This window comes from Pristiophorus japonicus, chromosome 3 (genome assembly GCF_044704955.1).
Source record: "Pristiophorus japonicus isolate sPriJap1 chromosome 3, sPriJap1.hap1, whole genome shotgun sequence".
Classification (NCBI taxonomy): Eukaryota; Metazoa; Chordata; class Chondrichthyes; family Pristiophoridae; genus Pristiophorus; species Pristiophorus japonicus.
The window spans coordinates 110,379,461-110,399,631 of record NC_091979.1 but is presented as its reverse complement, the minus strand read 5'-3'; the positions used below and the strand labels follow the sequence as shown (position 1 = coordinate 110,399,631).

The 20,171-nt window shown below is 41.8% G+C and overlaps 1 protein-coding gene across 1 annotated transcript in view; it reads left to right on the top strand.

Annotated features, from left to right (window-relative positions):
- Positions 1-3,498: 3,498 nt before the first annotated feature.
- myo3b (myosin IIIB) overlaps positions 3,499-20,171 on the top strand; it is an 839,677-nt gene continuing 823,004 nt past the window's right edge. Inside the window, exons 1-2 of the mRNA XM_070874695.1 lie at positions 3,499-3,645; positions 10,392-10,526. Of these exons, the coding sequence (XP_070730796.1) occupies positions 3,499-3,645; positions 10,392-10,526 (282 nt within the window). The remainder of the gene's footprint in view (positions 3,646-10,391; positions 10,527-20,171) is intronic.

Sequence of the window (20,171 nt, the reverse complement as noted above, 5' to 3'; positions counted from 1 at the left end):
GGTTCTAGTCCCATATGCATGAGACCCTTACAAAATTCTATTTATCTCAGTCTTGAAAATGTCAATTGACCCAGCATCCATAGTCTTTGGGGGAGACCGTTCCATGTTTCAACTCCCCTTTTTGTGAAAAAGTGCTCCCTGATTTCACTCCTGAATGACCTGGCTCTAATTTTAAGATTGTGTCCTTTAGCTCTGGATTCCTGACCATGGGAAGTAGTTTATCTATACCTACCCTATCAAATCCCTTTCTCATTTACAACACATTGATTAGATCACCACATTGCTTCTTCACAGTTCCTCGTCTCTCGACATTAAGAAAATATTCCAGTTTGTTTTTCTTGGACCCAAAGTGTTGACCTTGCACTTTCCCATATCTTTCTCTTCCCCCCGCCCCATGCTCCTGTGCTTTTGGTCATTTCAACTGCTGCAGCTAGCTCCAATTATTGTTCCACTCAGACTGGAATAGAATTTCTGTTTCAAGGGTGTACAAGCCAAGTTAATGCAACTTGTTCTCGTAATTAACACTTTAAGCCCAAGCATCATTCTGGTAATTCTACACTGTACCCTCTCCAGGGCCAATATATCCTTGCTAATGTGTGTGGCCAAAACTGAACGCAGTACACCTGATAGGGTCTGACCAAGACTCTGTACAACTGAAGCATATTTTCCTCCCTTTTGTATTCCATCCCTCTTGGGATAAAGGCCAACATTCCATTAGTCTTTTCAATTCATTTTTATATTTGGCAACTACCTTTTGGTGATTTGTGTACATGGTCAACCAGATCTCTTTGCCCCTTCACAGTTCCTAGTCTCTCACCATGAAGAAAATATTCCAATTTGTCTTTCTTGGGTTCAAAGTGATGACTTTGCACTTTCCCATATCTGTCTCTCTTCCTCTTCCCCTCCTCCCCCCCTGCCACCTCCTTCCTTCTCGTCTACCTGCTGTGCTTTTGGTCATTTCAACAGCTGCAGCCAGCTCCAATTCTACTCAGACAGGAGGAGAATTCCTGCTTCCAACCTGTCCTGCACTGCTTCCACCAGCACAACTATAAGTTACATTCAAACAAGCTTGTTTTTTTTAGTTTTACAAACTTAAATCAATACTTGTAGCGGCACCACCCTCTCAAAGGAAAATGCAGTTAGGTACTGGTGTAATCATGTGAGTGGGTAGAAGTCACATCATGACGTGTCTCTGACCATCACAGGAGAGTCCAACCCTACAACACTGCTATCTACTCAAACTACTCCAAAAATGTATATTATTATCCACAGTATACTGCAGCATAAGAACTGATTTATTAATAGGATTGTTACAAATATTAGAACTTAGCAGTGTCACAAAATACAATTTGTATTGCTTCAAGATGAATTGTTGTGCATTTAAACACTCATTTTTATTGCACATTGTAAATTTTACAAGTATTGATTTAAGTTTGTAAAACTTAAAAATTGCTTCTTTGAATTTAACTTATAGTTATGCTGATGGAAGCAGTTTAAATGACTAACGAAATAAAGTTAATACATCCACTCAATAATTGGGCAAATTGGTGCAGTTCATTTGTGATAAATGTTTACACTGTAAACACTTATTAGGAAGTGTGTTGTGGTGATAAAGTGCTAAATGTAACCTCCTCACCAAAAATATCATATTCTGTCAATGGTATTCAAGTGTAAGTTTTTGTTTTCCTTATTCTCTTTTTCTGAAGATAGTGAATCAGCCATGATCTTATTGAATGGCGGTGCAGGCTCGAAGGGCCGAATGACCTACTCCTGCACCTATTTTCTATATTTCTATGAACTATGTGGAGATGGTAATGTTCTTCCACTAACACACTCAAATGATTGTTTGCCACAACTGAGACAGGGCAGTGAATATTACAGGCTTGTTTTTAAGAAGATGGGAAAGTGGCCTCATAATCATGCCTGAAGCTATCCACACATGCATACTTCTATCAGGGTCACTGAATAGTAATCAGGTGCAGGAATTCTGGCTATTCCCACAGGCCTTCAAGCTCTGAGGTAATTAATCTATGAAACGCATGAGCAACGGTAGGTAAAGACCAACTGGTTCATCGAGCCCGTCCTTTACTGGCATGGTGTAAGTTATACACATCATCATCCCCATCTGCCCCTCCTTCCCCTCCTCCAACTCACTGCTATGCTGTCTCTTGGGAGAGGCAAAAACACAGAAAAAAAGCCTCAGACCTGTTATGTATTGACGCTTGGGGTCACCAGAGGGCGCCACTGTTGGAGGTCATCGGGCTGTATGCGCGTGTGCGCAGTCACTGGTATATAAGCGTGGGTACTATTTCACGCGGGTACTTTGGGCGCAAATAAAGTTGGATCAGGTTTGCACCTGAGGCAGTTTACATAACTAGACTCTTGTGTTATTACAAGACCAATTTAAGAAAACAACAATGGAAAATTCCTCTCCTACCCCGAAAGGTGATCAAACAAGTTCCAGATTAGTGAGGCTGGATGACACATTCCCATTGATACACCTTCCTTTTATATGCAATTATGTTGCCACTCTCAGGAACATGCCCAGTTTCCTTTTGAGTGCTGCTACAATGTTATGTAGACGATGTGATATTTGTGATGTTGGCTTTTGTGGATAAAATTTTGAGAATTGTTATTTTTGATAGTGAATTATAGAAATCTGCACCATCTTTAATACTTAATCATGTAGGAAGTTTATTTTATTTCTAAAGGTCATCATCATAGGCGATCCCTCGTAAGGCGGACTTGCTTCCACGCCAAAAAGGGATGAGTTCGCAAGTGTTTCAATGATGGACCTAATATTCCAGGTCCCAAACTACATGTTGAAGGGTGGAAGATGCCTGCGCATGGATTTTTTTAACATGTGGTGGCCGTTGCACACCAGCCACCACACAGGCTTGACAGAGCTAGGTCTTGGTCCAGTAGCAAGGATTAACCAAGACGACTGGTGACCAGCTCTGCTGCATGGACCTAGTGCGCACACATATCGCAGTGTGGGCTGGGCCATCGCCTCTTCTGGGCCCCGTAACTCATGCCTCTCCTGGGCCCCGATCATGTCGCTCTACGAACTCTTGCCGCTCCTTCGCCCCGACCTTGCCGCTCCTGCTGTACCTGCCCACACTCCTATCAGCGACCTGGACCTTGGTGATGTCCAATCCAGTCGCCCTCCTCACAGCCGTCACCCTCCTGAGCTGGCTCGCGCTGTACCTTGAAGTGGTATGCTCCACGGTGCTCCTTTGACCTGCTGATAGTCCCGATTTGATGTGGCGCGACGGCCCCTACCTGCAAGGACCATCAAAGGAGCAGCGTGGCGGCCTGACCCGGCATTCAGTATGGTGGCCCCGACCTTCTAAAGGGAAGCTGTATCTCAGCCCTATCTACAGGAAAAAACCCACAAATAAGTCACAGCAGCTTTAAGTCTTATAATATGAGATATTAATGATTTTTTTTTTATTTTCCAGGAAGTTGTTTTATGGTTTCTTCTTGTACAATACCAACATGATTGGGCTTGAGACATTGGCAGATCCCACAGATATCTGGGAAATAATTGAGACAATTGGAAAAGGAACCTATGGAAAAGTCTACAAAGTTTCTAATAAGAAAGATGGTAGCCAAGCTGCAGTCAAAGTACTGGACCCTATCAGTGTAAGTACTTGGAATTTTTATGTAATTTTGTTCATAACTTGAATATCCTTTCTGATATTGCAAGATACTCCTTTTGAATTGTATCTTGTAAACAATGTGTGCTCTTCAGCTGAAATTATTTGTCACTTTTTCCCTGTTACAATACACAGCATGAATGAATGTAGCTCACAGAGCCAGGTATTGAGCTACCAATCCAAATAAAAGTTCTGAATAGGCTAGCTTGTGCAAACCTATTTTTCATAGTGCTAGTAGGAATAGGACTTCCACAAGATATTGTTTCATGCGGTATAATTGTGGATGGCAGAACACCCATGAAGTTACACACAATGGAGAGGAAAAGATGGGAAAATTGGGTGCAGCTCCAAGTTTTGGCCTATTTCCATGGACCCAAATCACCACTGCAACATATTTCACAAGCCATGGCGCCCATTTCATGGCTTAAGCTTACTTCACCCTTCACCCAAAATCAGGGTGCGATATTCTAGCTGCAGTCCTTTGCCAATTTAACTCAATGGTATATTAACAAAAGTTGTGCCTTTTGTGGAGTACGAAGGGTAGTGCTTGATTTTTCTCTTTTCCTTTCTCAAAGTCAGATCCTGTGTTGTCATGTGCTAGCCTAGATTTCCTGTCTCTCTTAAGTTCCGTTCAGAATTGCTAGAAACACATACAGAAGGCATGTTCCAGAAGGCATTTGATAAAGTCACACATAAGAGATTGTTAACTAAGGTAGAAGCCCATGGAATTGAAGGCAAATTACTGACCTAGTGAGGAAATTGGCTGAGTGGCAGGAGACAGAGAGTAGGGATAATGGGTAGGTACTCTAATTGGCAGAATGTGACTAGTGGAGTCCCGCAGGGATCTGTGTTGGGGCCTCCACTATACACAGTATTTATTAACCACTTACATGATGGCTTACAAAGTCATATATCCAAATTTGCCAATGACACAAAGATAGGCGGCATTGTAGGCAATGTGGATGAAAGGATAAAATTACAATGGGATATTGATAGTTTAAATGAATGGACAAAACAGTGCCAATTGGATTTCAATGTAGGTAAATGTGAGGTCACCACTTTGCATGTAAAAAGGATAGATCAGGGTAATTTCTAAATGGCAAAAAGAAATACTTGCATTTACATAGTGCCTTTCACGACCACCAGGCATCCCAAAGCACTTTACAGCCAATGAAGTACTTTTTGAAGTGTTGTCACTGTTGTAATGTAGGAAACGTGGCAGCCAATTTGCGCACAGCAAGCTCCCACAAACAGCAATGTGAAAATTTCCAGATCATCTGTTTTTAGTGATGTTGATTGAGGGATAAATATTGGCCATGACACTTGGGATAACTCCCTTACTCTTCTTTGAAATAGTACAACAGGATCTTTTACGTCCACCTGTGAGGGCAGACGGGGCCTCGGTTTAAAGTCTCATCCATAAGAACGTAAGAACATAAGAAATAGGAGCAGGAGTAGGCCATTCGGCCCCTCGAGCCTGCTTTGTCATTCAATAAGATCATGGCTGATCTATCTCAACCCCACTTTCCTGCACTATCTCCATATCCCTTGATTCCCTTAATATCCAAATATCTATTGCTCTCTGACTTGAATATACTCAAAGATTGAGCCTCCACTGCTCTCTGGAGTAGAGAATTCTAAAGATTCACCACCTTCTGAGTGAAGAAATTTCTCCTCATCTCAGTCCTAAATGGCCGATCCCTTATTCTGGAGATAGTGGATGGTTCTAGACTCTAGAGCGAGGGGAAACATCCTCTCTGCAACTACCCTGTCAAGCCCTGTAAAAACTTTGTATGTTTCAATGAGATCACCTCTCATTCTTCTAAACTTGAGAATTTAGGGCTAGTCTACTCAATCTCTCCTCATAGGACAATCCCCCCCATCCCACGAAACAGTCTGGTGAACCTTCGTTGCACTCCCTCTATGGCAAGTATATCCTTCTTTAGGTAAGGAGACCAAAACTGTACACAATACTCCAGGTGTGGTCTCACCAGGGCCCTTTATAATTGCAGTAAGTCATCTTTACTCTTATATTCAGATCCTCTTGTAATAAAGGCCAACATACCATTTGCTTTCTTAATTGCTTGCTGTACCTGCATGTTAATATTGTGATTTGTGTACAAAGACACCTAGGTCCCTTTGAACACCAACATTTTCCAATTTCTTACCATTTACAAAATACTTTGCCTTTCTATTTTTCCTACCAAAGTGGATAACTTCACATTTCTCTATATTATATTCCATTTGCCATGTTCTTGCCCACTCAATTAGCCTGTCTATATCCCCTTGAATCCTCTTTGCATCCTCCTCACATCTTAAGTTCCTACCTAGTTTTGTATCATCAGCAAACTTGGATATATTACATTTGGTCCCCTCATCCAAATCATTGATATAGATTGTGAATAGCTGAGGCCCAAGCACTGATCCTTGTGGTACTTCCCTAGTTACAGCCTGCCAACCTAAAAATGACCCGTTTATTCCTACTCTCTGTTTTCTATCCGTTAACCAATCCTCAATCCATGCTGGTATATTACCACCAATCCCATGAGCCCTAATTTTGTTTAATAACCTCTTGTGTGGCATCTTATCGAATGCCTTCTGAAAATCCAAATACACCACATCCACTGGTTTCCCCCTTATCTATTCTGCTAGTTACAACCTCAAAAAACTGACAGATTCATCAAACATGATTTCCCCTTTATAAATCCGTGTTGACTTTGCCCAATCCTATTATTATTTTCACGTTAATAATAGGTTCTAGCATTTTCCCTACTATTGATGTCAGGCTAACCGGTCTGTAGTTCCCCGTTTTCTCTCTCCCTCCTTTCTTAAATAGTTGGGTTACATTTGCTACCTTCCGCTCTGTGGGAACCATTCTAGAATCTATGGCATTTTGCAAGATGACAACAAATGCATCCACTATCTCCATAGCCATGTCTTTCAAAACCCTAGGCCAACAGGTCCAGGGGATTTATTGGCTTTCAGTCCCATTAATTTTTCCGGTACTATTTTTTTTTACTAATATTAATTTCTTTCAGTTCCTCATTCTCGCTAGACCGTTGGTTCTCCTTCATTTCTGGGAGGCTTTTTGTGTCTTCTTCTGTGATGACAGACACAAAGTATTTGTTTAATTTCTCTGCCATTTCTTTATTCCCCATTATAATTTCTCCTGTCTCTGCCTGTAAGGGACCAACATTTACTTTAGTTAATCCTTTCCTTTTTACATAGCTATAGAAGCTTTTACAGTGTGTTTTTAAGTCTCTCGCTAGTTTATTCTCATATTCTATTTTCCCTTTCTTTATCAATTTCTTGGTCTTCCTTTGCTGGATTCTAAAATCCTCCCAATCCTCAGGCTTACTGCTCTTTTGGCAACATTTTAAGCCTCTTCCTTTGATCTAATACTATCTTTAACTTCTCTTGTTAGCCACGGTTGGACCACTTTTCCTGTGGGGCTTTTATGCCTTAAAGAAACGAATATTTGTTGTAAATTATGTATTTATTCTTTAAATGCTAGCCATAGCTTGTCTACCATTATACCTTTTAATGTAGTTTCCCAATCTACCTAAGCCAACTTGCCCCTCATACCTATTTAGTTTGCTTTGTTTAGATTTAAGACCCTAGTTTCGGATTTAACTAAATCACTTTCAAACTCAATATAAAATACTATCATATTATGGTCACTCTTCCCTAAGGACCACTTTACTATGAGGTTATTAATGAACTCTTTCTCATTACACAATACTAGATCTAAAATAGCCTGTTCCCTAGTTGGTTCCTCAACATACTGATCTAGCAAACCATCTTGTATACAGTCCATGAATTTGTCCTCCAAACTATTACTGAAAATTTGGTTTGCCCAATCTATATGCAGATTAAAATCCTTTATAATTACTGTATTACCCTTGTTACATGTGCCTCTAATTTACTGATTTATACTCTGCCCTAAATTACAACTATTGTTTGGGGGCCTATAATCAACTTTCACCAATGTTTTCTGCCCCTTGCTGTTTCTTCGCACTACCCAAATTGATTCTACTTCTTGATTTTTGGAGCTGAGATCCTTTTTCTCTACTGTCTTTATCCCTTCCTTTATTATCAGGGCTACCCCTCCTTTTCCAATTTGTTTATCTCTTCTAAAAGTTAAGTATCCTGAAATATTTAGTTCCTAACCTTGGTTACTTTGCAACCACGTCTCTGTAACGGCTAGTAGATCAAACCTATTAATTTCTGTTTGTGCTATTAATTCATCTATTTTGTTGTGAATGCTTCGTGCATTCAGTTATAGTGCCTTTAGCTTTGATTTTTTCTATTTTTCTCTGATGTCACCTTAGTCATTGATGCCCTATTACATTTGTTACTCTCTCTGTCCCTTCCTGACCAACTCTGCTTATTTTTTACCCAAATCTCTGCTCTGCTCTAGAGCCTTGACATTTCTCTTGCTGTTTTTAAATTTACTCTTTCCTGAATCCTCCAACCTCCCCCTCTTCATTAATTTATAACCGTGTCTACTGCCCTAGTTATTCGATTCGCCTGAACACTGGTTCCAGCCTGGTTTAAGTGCAGTCTGTCCTAACGGAACAGCTCCCTCTTTCCCCAGTACTGGTGCCAGTGCCCCACGAAGCAAAACCCCTGCCTCCCACGCCACTCTTTGAGCCATGCATTTAACCTTCTAATCTGCTCATCCCGATATCAATTGGTGCATGGCTCAGTTAACAATCCAAAGATTATTACCTTTCAGGTTCTGCTTTTTAACTTGGACGCCAACTCCTCAAACTCTCTTGGCAGAACCTCATTCCTAGTTCTACCTATGTCATTGGTTCTTCTGTGGACCATGACAACTGGATCCTACTATTCCCACTCCAAGTTCTTCTCCAGTCATGAGGAGATGTCTTTAACATTGACGCCGGGCAGAGAACACAACTTTTGGAACTCCCGGTCGCAGCTGCAGTGAACAGTATCTATCCCTCGGACTATACTGTCCTCACCATAACTACATTCCCTTTCACTCCCCCACTTGAATGGCCTCCTGCACCATGGTGCCACGGTCAGCATGCTCATCCATCCTGCAGGCTTTTTCCTCATCCACACAGCAAGAACCTCATACCTGTTGGATAAGGACAAATGCTGAGGCTCCTCCAGCACTGTATCTGGGTTTCCCTTACCAGCCTGAGTTGCAGTCACACCCATCTCTTCCTGACCACTAATCAGACGTGTACCACTACCTAACCTAAGGGGCATGACTGTCACCTGGATCAAAGTATCCATGTAACTCTCCCCCTCCCTGATACCCAGCAATGTCTGCACCTCAGACTCCAACTCAACAACTTTGAACTGAAGTTCATCAAGGTTCAGGCACTTACTGCAAACGTGGTTATCCGGGATCACAGTGCTCTCCACAAACTCCCACATGCTGCAGTTGTGGCACACCACCTGCACTGCCATCCCTATAAGACCATGTTCTATTTAATTAAATGTAATTACATTTATATTTAAGTAACGTAGTTTACAGTTCAGTTTCTTGACTACTTAATTGACCAAGATTAAATTATGGACAATGAAATGAAATATGTACCTGTAACACAAAGCACTACAAGTAGTGTAGCCAAAAACAGCAACTCCTTCCCCCTCTTCTCTGAATTCCCACTCTTTCCAAATAAAACACTTTGTTTAAGTGCGCTCCTTTTAATCCCACTCTGTGCAGCACGATGGCACCTCTGACAGTGCAGCGCTCCTTCAGTACTGTACTGGAGCGTCAGCCTAGATTTTTGTGCTCAAGTGTCTGGAGAGGGACTTGAACCCACAACCTTCTGACTCTATAGAGAGCTACCCACTGAGCCATGGCTGACTCTACTAAAGCTAAAAACTATGGATGTTCAAAGAGACTTGGGGGTTCAGTTACATAGATCATTAAAATGTCATTAACAGGTACAATTAAAAAAAAAACGTTAATGGAATGCTGGCCTTTATACCTAGAGGACTAGAATATAAGGGGGTAGAAGTTATGCTGCAGTTATACAAATCCCTGGTTAGACCACACCTGGAGTACTGTGAGCAGTTCTGGGCACCATACCTTAGGAAAGATATATTGGCCTTCGAGGGAGTGCATCGTAGGTTTACCAGAATGATACCTGGCCTCCAAGGGTTAAATTAAAAGAAGAGATTACACAAATTAGGGTTGCATTCCTAGAATTTAGAAGATTCAGGGGTGATCTGATTGATGTTTTCAAGATATTAAGGGGATCAGATAGGATAGATATTTCCGCTGGTTGGGGATTCTGTGGGCTAGACGAGAATATTGCATTTCTGCTGAATAGGACATTGTGGTAATTTCATTCTGATATTATAAGTAAGCACCCATTTGTTTCAGCGGGGAGCTTCCTGCATTTGTGTGAAGCAGAAATATGCATGATGCACAAAATGGGTGCAGTTCAGCAAGGCTAGTTTCCACCCCATTCTCAAATTGTTAGTACCCCAAATCAACTGTTATTTATCAGGAAATAAAGCTTCCTGTAAAAGGAAAATAAGAGATGTTATTTCACCTATGTCAAAGAAAGTTTAAAGTAGTGGTCAATCCTAGGACTGAACATATGTTGTGAAGCTCCTGCTAATACCATCACTTGATTTCTTTCTTGCAATGGGATAGCTTGTACTAAAAATCCGTGCGATTTCATCCAGAATACTTATTATCCTAATTTGTTTCAATGTATTGATTTGTTTTTACTATTTCCTTAGGTTGTTGATGAAGAAATTGAAGCAGAATATAGCATCCTGCAGTCACTTTCAAATCATCCAAATGTTATTAGATTTTATGGAATGTTCTACAAAGCAGACTTGAAATCTGGTGGTCACCTTTGGTTAGTTCTAGAGGTAAGGAGCCCATTGATTTACTTTTGTATTTTACTGTTTATGTCGAAGGAACTTGTAAAGTTATAAGGTTAAAAATCACTATTGGTGATATTGGCCAGATTAAAATAAATAAGTTAAATTAGTGGACCGAGAAATATCATATGAATGTGTTAAGGATTTGTCCACTTTCGTGTGTGCATTATTAGATAAATGGGTGGTATACATTGAAAATTCCCAAGATGTGGTATTTTCCTCTGCTAGCAGTATTACTACCGACAAAACATACAATTTTTTTGACAAACAATTGCACAAAGTTATACAAGCAACAATGATATAACCAAGAACATAATTGTAGTATTCCAACAGTGGAACAGGAGTAGGTAATTTAGCTCCTCGAGCTTGTTCCACCATTCAATGGGGTCATAGCTGATTTGTGACTTAACTCCATATGCCCACATTTGCCCCATATTCCTTGATACCTTTTGGTTAAAGGATATCTATCCATATCAGATTTAAAATTAACAATAGACCCAGCCTGAACTGCCATTTGCAGAAGAGAGTTCCAAACTGCTACCACCCTCTGCATGTAGAAGTGTTTCCCAACTTCACTCCTGAAAGGCCTGGCTCTAATTTTTAGGTTATGTCCCCTTGTCCTCGACTCCCCAACCAATGAAAATCATTTCTGTTTATCTACCCTGTCAGTTCCCCTTAATATCTTGAAAACTTTGATCAAATCACCCCTTAATCTTCTAAATTTCAGTTACAACTCTAGTTTGTGTTATCTCTCCTCATGATTTAACCCTTCGAGTCCGAGTATCATTCTAGTAAATCTACACTACACTCCTTCCAAGGCCAATATCTCCTTCCGAAAATGTGGTGCCCAGAGCTGAATACAATACTCCAAGTGCAGCTTTGTATAGCTGTAGCATGACTTCCAATCTCTTCTATTCTAATCCTCTTGATATAAAGGCCAGCATTCCATTAGCCTTTTTGATTTCTTTTTGTACCTGTCCATGACAGTTTAAGGATCTATGTACCTGGACCTCCAAGTTTCTTTGGACTGCCACTGTTTCTAGCTTTCCATTATTTTGAAAGTACTGTGATCTATCCTTTTTTAGGTCCAAAGTGGATGACCCCACGCTTGTTTATATTGAAATCCATTTGCCACAGTTTTGCCCATTCACTCTATTAATACATTCTCTTAATCTATTAATAATCTAATAACATTAAACAAAGTGACCCAGATTTTGCGGTTAGCAGTGAATGAATGGCACTACCATTCATTACACTTGCCCACAGACTTTCCGTGGGCTTTTGCACTGGAACGTGCAGTTATTAGAGAGCAACAACAGAATGGCACCCTCTACAGGAGATCAGGGACCTGTGTGAACAGGGCGAGCAATGATGTGTCTCCTTAACCAATTAAATTGAAAAATCCTTACATGCAGAGTCTAAACCAGGAAGTGTAGGTTAGAATAGTTAATTCAATGTCAAATCATGTAGAGAAAGAAAATAAAGAAAGGGAAAGAACAATCATAGAATCAGAGAAATTTATGGCACAGCAGGAGGCCATTTGGCTCATCGTGTCTGCATTGGTCAAAAAGGAGCTATGGGATTAAGAGAGATAGGGAGATAAAAGAGACAGAAATAAAAAGTTATTAAAAAAATTTTTAAAGAAAATCTCCAACAATAATTAAAATCTGTAGGAATGAGACTCCCACTTGTAAAAGTTAATTTTCAGTGCCAGCGAGGTTGTTTGGCAGTAATTAAGACTTATTACACCATTAAAAAATCACTTACGCTTGAATGGACAAGGCCTATCTTTTCTGGCATGTTTGAGTGGGCAAGTACCGCAGCTTCAGGCCATTCCATGTATTCAAATAACAAGTGCCTCAGTGAGATACTGTTATAGCGAAGCTTCTGGAGAAGCAGGTCAACTCGGAAAGCAACTCCTGATTTCCACATTAATTGGGCTTGTGCGGTCGCTGAAAGCTATTGTCCGATTTACTCCTTAGCCTCGCTGGTATTTTTATCGCAAAATCCGGGCCAATCAGCACCATCACTGGTCGGATTAAAGTGTGAGCAGTTTACTTGCCATCACACATGTGGACATAGGAATTTATAATGAATATATAAAAATTCTGACTGAAGTGTATAACTTTACATTGGGGAGTGAATTACATCTGTGTGCTCTGGTCCAATTATCTCTTTAACCCCGCTGTGTCTTGATTCTGATCTTGATCTTGATCTTGATTCCCTACTTAAACTTAGTTGAAGAAATAAACCCCTATCACCATATGCTCTGTGCATCTGATATCAAGAGCTGATAAATAGAATTTAGCCTCTCTCCTACCTCATTAAACAATTGGTTTATTGTACAATCTTGAACGTTGTTATGAAACTATGTGGGTGATGTGCTGATGTTCGTATCTGTCCTGTGAGTTTATTGTTATGCTGAGGAAATCAAATATAACCAAGGTCTGCTCAGAAGATAAAGCTTGTTTTGCCTTCCCGATTAGTCTCAGATTCTGTGGGTATTGCAGGCATATTTTGAATATATACATGGCTCTGATGTTTATATTAACATCCACAAATCTGTATTCCAAAAATAAATGTTAGGCTTATGTAAATATGGCACTCTTTGTCGTCAGAGATCACTTCCTCTTGCTCTTCAAATTTTGATATCTTGAGAGTGCCAGGGCCCTTGCAATCAACACACGCAGTTGGTTTTAATAGACTTGGGAATCCTCTGACGCAATCAATTCATTTGAACTTTAGCTGTATTTGTTGGATGTTCAATATATGTAACATTGGTAGAGTCTTCTGAAGAAAACTGGGCTCGTTTCCCCAGCACTTTGTTGGAAACATTTGAACCAGGGATCATTTGAATACGAATGGCCCACTCACAATAATGCCGCACTTCAAAAAAATGTCTAGTATAGCCACCTATCAAAGTACTGACTTGATAGAATCTGTAGTCTCAGATTTAATTAACATTTTATTAATCTGCTAGAATGATGATTATAGTCATTTTATGAGGTAGGGCGCACTTGAGTGTTTTGCTGGAGTTGCAATTGCCATTTTTATGTCCTCACGTCAATGTTGAAGTTCTTGCCGTATGACGTGCTAGATATTTGATATTCCGATGTCGTAGTCCTAATTTTAACCGAACCTGCTGGTGGGAAATTTCAAAATTCAACTTGCTGCCCAATTCCCCATGAAACAGACTAATTGCCATTTTAGCTCAGGAGCTGACTCAGCTGTTAAAAGCATTGGTTAGAAAGAGGGCGTGGGGGGGCTCATTAATAAATTAAAATCGGTCCTATGACATCATTAAGACACCAGTGTGATTTTAAGTGGGCAGGTCTGGAGTTACACTCAGTGACAAACTTGCTGAATAAATCTTAGCTGGATTGGCTTCACAAATTGACTGCCATGACTGGAAGCTGCAGATAAAGGGGTAGTCACCTGCAGGCACTCAGATCATTAGGATTTCTAAGGCAGTTCTGAGCTTCCAATTTGCTTCTTTCTCATTTTCCCCCCTTACCTACCCTCATTCAGCACTCACTGCTTATCTTAGTTGCTGTTTTTGCTTCACTCCTTTGGATGGACAAACAGGAAGAGTAGCTACAGCCTCAACAACTAAGACAAGCATCGGCTGGCCCTGTTAGAAGACAGCAGGCGAGGGGGGATGCTCGCGGAGTCAATAGGCCTTGGATACTTTGAAGGAGCAGTGCATGAGAAAGCTGCGCTTTATCAGGCAGGTGCTGCTAACCTATCTGGCCTGTTGCAACAAGACCAGTTGCCTGTTGGACCAGGAAGTCGTGATTTTGTCAGTGGCTTTCAAAGTCACCTCCGCCCTTAACTTTTCCGCCATAGGTTCTTTCCAAGCTGCTACAGGCGATATCACCCACATCCCCTAGTCTGCAGTACAGAACTGCATCAAACAGGTCACCAATGCCCTCTTTGCCACAGCAAACCAGGACATTACCTTCCCAATGGATGCCACAGCCAGAATGAGAGAGCTCTTTGATTGCTGCAGTGGCAGGCTTCACTCGTGTTGAGGGCATAATACTCGGTATCAGAAAATGAGATAAACTAACACGAGCCTGTTTTCTGGGGCAGCGGGTGAATTTTGAATTTACCCCACTATTCACCTGCCTAATACCCACCTGGTTAAAATTAGGGCCAATGCCTTTTAAATTTATCAGAATCTCAGCGATATTTATTTGCTGGACAACTTTTCTGTGGCAGATCACAGAACGCACCAAGTACGACGTTGCCAATAGAACATAAGAAATAGGAGCAGAAGTAGGCCATATGGCCCCTCGAGCCTGCACCACCCTTTAATAAGATCATGGCTGATCTTCGACCTCAATTCCATTTTCCCGCCGGATCCACATATCCCTTGATTCTCTTTCAAGTCCAAAAATCTATTGAGTTCAGTCTTGAATATTCTCAACGACTAAGCATGCACAGCTCTCTGGGGTAGAAAATTCCAAAGATTCACAACCCTCTGAGTGAAGAAATGTCTTCTCATCTCAGTCCTAAATGTTCGACCCCTTATCCTGAGACTATGCCCTCTAGTTCGAGACTCTCCAGCTAGGGGAAACAACCTCTCAGCATCTACCCTGTCAAACCCTCTCAGAATCTTGTATGTTTCAATGAAATCACCTTTCATTCTTCTAAATTCCAGAGAGTACAGGGCTATTTGACTCAATCTCTCCTCATAGGACAACCCTCTCATCCCAGGAATCAATCTAATGCACCTTTGTTGCACTCCCTCTAAGGCAAATATATCCTTCCTTAGGTACGGGGACCAAAACTGTACAAGGTACTCCAGCTGTGGTTTCACCAAAGCCCTGTACAATTGCATTTGCCTTCCGAATTGCTTGCTGTACCTGTACCTGTACGGTAACTTTCTGTGTTTCGTGTACAATGCCACCCAAATCTCTCTGAACACCAAAATTTAATAGCTTCCCACCATTTAAAAAATAATTCTGTTTTTCTATTCTTCCAACTAAAGTGATTTACCTCACATTTCCCTACATTATACTCCATCTGCCACCTTATTGCCCACTCACTTAATCTGTCTATATTCCTTTGCAGGCTCTTTGTGTCCTCCTCACAGCTTACTTTCCCACCTAACTTTGTATCATCAGCAAACTTGGATACATTACAATCAGTCCCTTCATCTAAGTCATTAATAGAGATTGTAAATAGCTGAGGCCCCAGCACTGATCCTTGCCACACCACACTAGTTACAGCCTGCCAACCTGAAAATGACCCGTTTATTCCTACTCTCTGTTTTCTGTCCTTCAATCAATCCTCTATCCATGCTAATATATTATTCCCAACCCCATGAGCCCTTATCTTGCGCAACAACCTTTTATGTTGCAACTTATCGAATGCCTTTTGAAAATCCAAACACACTACATGCACTGACTGGTTCCTTTATCTACCCTGCTAGTTACATCCTCAAAAAACTCTAATAAATTTGTCAAACATGATTTCCATTTCATGAAACCATGTTGACTCTGCTTAATCGTATTATTGACTTTCTAAGTACCCTGTTACCACTTCCTTAATATAGAATATCCCTCAACAATAAAAAAGTGCAATATCATGAGGTGCGATGCTTCTTTCCCACCTCTTTTGAGCACTGGCTGTCGAGAGGTACTCCTGGGTTTGGGCTGGTGGGGGGGTGGGGGATGAGTGATAATATTGAGTCAATAAAAAAAATTGATTTCCTCCTGCTTGTCCTCGTGGAAATGAGACAAGTGGAAGCTGTCAGAAACATTCAGCAGAGTCAGCCGTGAGTGCCGATAGTTGGTATACGGTCCTGGTGTCTAAGCTGGTTTAAATTTTTCCAATGATTTGCATGTATATAGAATAAACATGATTTGCATATTTTACAGATAATTACAAAGAAGTATAAAAATATTGGGCTATAATTGCATAACCATTTTTTGGAAATGTTATGCAAAAAGCAATCAAAATGTCTGAGTATGATGAAGTACTGATATAAATTGAAACATATCTATGGAGACTTATAATGTGCTTTTTATATTTGGTGTGAGTTAGTGAACATTAATTGTAAGAAACTATTTCTGTCCAAATCTGAGTTGTTGGCAGGACATGTCAAGAATTTTGAAATATGCTTGTTGCCGATTTTATGCTGTCTGTCAACAGCAGCACTAATGACATGAATGATTGAAAGGGCCATAATCTCTGTCCATCATTCATGAAATTGGTCTGCTGGAGGAAACTATGACTTGCTCAAAAGAAACGATTAGGGAAAAATAACATCAAACCATGGATTTTCTAGTTGCACCGTAAAAAAGAATTCACTTCACATAAAACGTGAAAGAAAATTATGTTTGCTGTATTTTATTAATGATAAAGTCATTATGCAATTATTTTGCAATTGAAGCATTAAAATATATAGAAACTGTTCAGGCTGATTTTCCTCTGCCTTGGTCCCAAGTAGCGCATGAAAAATCAGTGCAATGCAGAGGGAAAAATGGATGCTCACATTTGGGGCCCAAGTTTCCACATGATTTGCTCCTGATTTTTAGGAGCAACTGGTGGAGAACGGAATATCTTAGAAATCGCAATTCTCCACATTTAAGTTTTCTGCAGTTCCAGTCATTTAGAACAGTTTCACTTTTGAACAGAATTTTTTTTTCAAAAGGGGGCGCGTCCGGCCACTGACGCCTGATTTGAAAGTTTCCACAGTGAAAACGTACTCCAAACTAACTTAGAATGGAGCAAGTGAAGATTTTTGTAGGCCTGAAAAAACGTTGTCTACACATTAAAAAATCAGGCGCAGGTTACAAATTAGGCGTCCGGTACGAGGTGGCGGGGGGGGGGGGGGAAGTCATTAAATTCTATAATAAATCCGTAGTTATACTTATACAAATATTATACAAATAATTCCAACCTGAATAAAAATTTATAAGAAAAGAAAGGATTAAATAAACCATGTTCCTACCTGTGTGAAAATGCTTCAGGCAGGGAGAATGCTGCAGGAAGCCTCACAAGTTGAAGTATAATGTGGATAAATGTGAGGTTATCCACTTTGGTGGTAAAAACAGAGAGACAGACTATTATCTGAATGGTGACAGATTAGGAAAAGGAGAGGTGCAACGAGACCTGGGTGTCATGGTACATCAGTCATTGATGGTTGGCATGCAGGTACAGCAGGCGGTTAAGAAAGCAAATGGCATGTTGGCCTTCATAGCGAGGGGATTTGAGTACAAGGGCAGGGAGGTGTTGCTACAATTGTACAGGGCCTTGGTGAGGCCACACCTGGAGTATTGTGTATAGTTTTGGTCTCCTAACCTGAGGAAGGACATTCTTGCTATTGAGGGAGTGCAGCGAAGGTTCACCAGACTGATTCCCGGGATGGCGGGACTGACCTATCAAGAAAGACTGGATCAACTGGGCTTGTATTCACTGGAGTTCAGAAGAATGAGAGGGGACCTCATAGAAACTTTAAAAATTCTGACGGGGTTTAGACAGGTTAGATGCAGGAAGAATGTTCCCAATGTTGGGGAAGTCCAGAACCAGGGGACACAGTCTAAGGATAAGGGGGAAGCCATTTAGGACTGAGATGAGGAGGAATTTCTTCACCCAGCGAGTGGTGAACCTGTGGAATTCTCTAGCACAGAAAGTTGTTGAGGCCAATTCACTAAATATATTCAAAAAGGAGTTAGATGAAGTCCTTACTACTAGGGGAATCAAGGGGTATGGTGAGAAAGCAGGAATGGGGTACTGAAGTTGCATGTTCAGCCATGAACTCATTGAATGGCGGTGCAGGCTCGAAGGGCCGAATGGCCTGCTCCTGCACCTATTTTCTATGTTTCTATGTTTCTATGTAAGTTGAGGCAGCCGTTCCCGGGGGGGAGGGAAAGGCAGTGAGGGCCCGCCCGACCAACCGACGGCAGCAGCCGTTCCCGCGGGGGGGGGAAACGCAGTGAGGGCCCGACCGACCGACGGCAGCAGCCGTTCCCGACGGCGGGGAGGAGGCAGTGAGAAGGCTGCAGGAAGCCTCAGAAGTTGAGGCAGCCATTCCCGAGGCCCCCCTGCCGTCGGTCGGGCCCGTCGGGAAACGGCTGCCTCAACTTCTGAGGCTTCCTGCAGCCTTCTCACTGCTGCAAGAAGCCTCAGTGCTGATCATGGAAGGGCAATGTGCTTTTATTAAAAAATGATAAAAAAATGAACAGCTGCAAAGAACTACAAAAATGGCCAAGTGCCAATGTTTCCTTCACACTGCGCGTGCGCGAACGCTCCAACGCGCACGCGCAGGTTTGCCGGCACGAAAAAAACTCATTTAAATGGTACCCACCCCCTCCCACTTACAAAATCGGCGCGAGTGGTAGGCTCCGCCCCCTGCATGCCGCGCCAGGCAGACTGGAGCTGCAAGGCGCTCGAGAATAGCGCGGTTTTTTTTAGGCGCCGTTTTAGGCGCGAAAAACGGGCGCCCAGCTCGGAGGGACGCCTGTTTTGCCGCGTGTGGAAACTTGGGGCCATTGCTTCCGAATAGCACTGTACCTGAATTTCTTCAATGGTTTTTGTGATATCTGCACCTGTGCGCTCTTGAAGACGTAGCAATGTAAATTCCATGTAAATGAATGTCGGGTTTAGTGCTTAGTGCAAGTTAGCATGTATAAAAAAGAGAGAAAAAACATAAGTCGATATAAATAAGATAAATATTCTAGACTAAGATTGGGCCGAGCAGGTTGTCTTTTTTTAATTTGATCCTGAGATTTGGGGTTGCTGGCAAGATCAGCATTTATTGCCCATTTCTAATTGTCCTGGAGAAAGTGTCGGTGAGCTGCTGTATTGGACCGCTGCAGTCTGTGGTGAAGGTACTCCCACAGTGCTGTTGGGGAGGGAGTTCCAGGATTTTGACCCAGTGACGATGAAGGAATGGCAATATGTTTCAAAGTCAGGATGGTGTGTGTAACTTGAAGTGGAATTTGCAGGTGATGGTGTTCCCATGTGCCTGCTGCACTTGTCCTTTGAGGTGGTAGAAGTCACAGGTGCTCTTGAAGAAGCCTTGTTGAGTTGCTGTCTGTCTGGACTGCGGTATGTGAGAGTTTGTGGACAGCGAGATTGTCCCAAGTGAACACATCTGCAAGTAGATGCCTCCGTCTCAAATCTCTCCGGCACAGAGTCATTGAGCTGGACTGCGAGTTCGAGACACTCGGACACCTAAGAGAGGGGGACCAGTATCTGGGCAGTTTACTCCAGACTTTAATCACATCTTGTAGAGAGGTGCAGGTTCAGAACTGGTGTGGCTGACAGAATGCAGCGTAAGGGGAACCCAGGTAAGAGAGAGAACAAGGATTCGCAGAAACTGATCCTATTGAACAGGGACAATGTACTTGCCCACCTGTGAGGATAAGGATAAAGATTGTCGGAAGGACAGCCAGAATGCGGACCATGGCACCTCGGAGCCAGAGGCTGTCCAAAGGGGGGAGGAGGAGGAGGGGAAGCGTAACATGGCAGTTGTCGGGGATTCTTTAATTAGGGGGACAGATAGCATCCTTTGTAAGCAAGATCGAGAGTCCCACATAATATGATGCCTAGCTGGTGCGAGGGTGAGGGACATCTCGAACCAGCTTAAAAGGATATTGGAGAGGGAGGGAGAGGATCCAG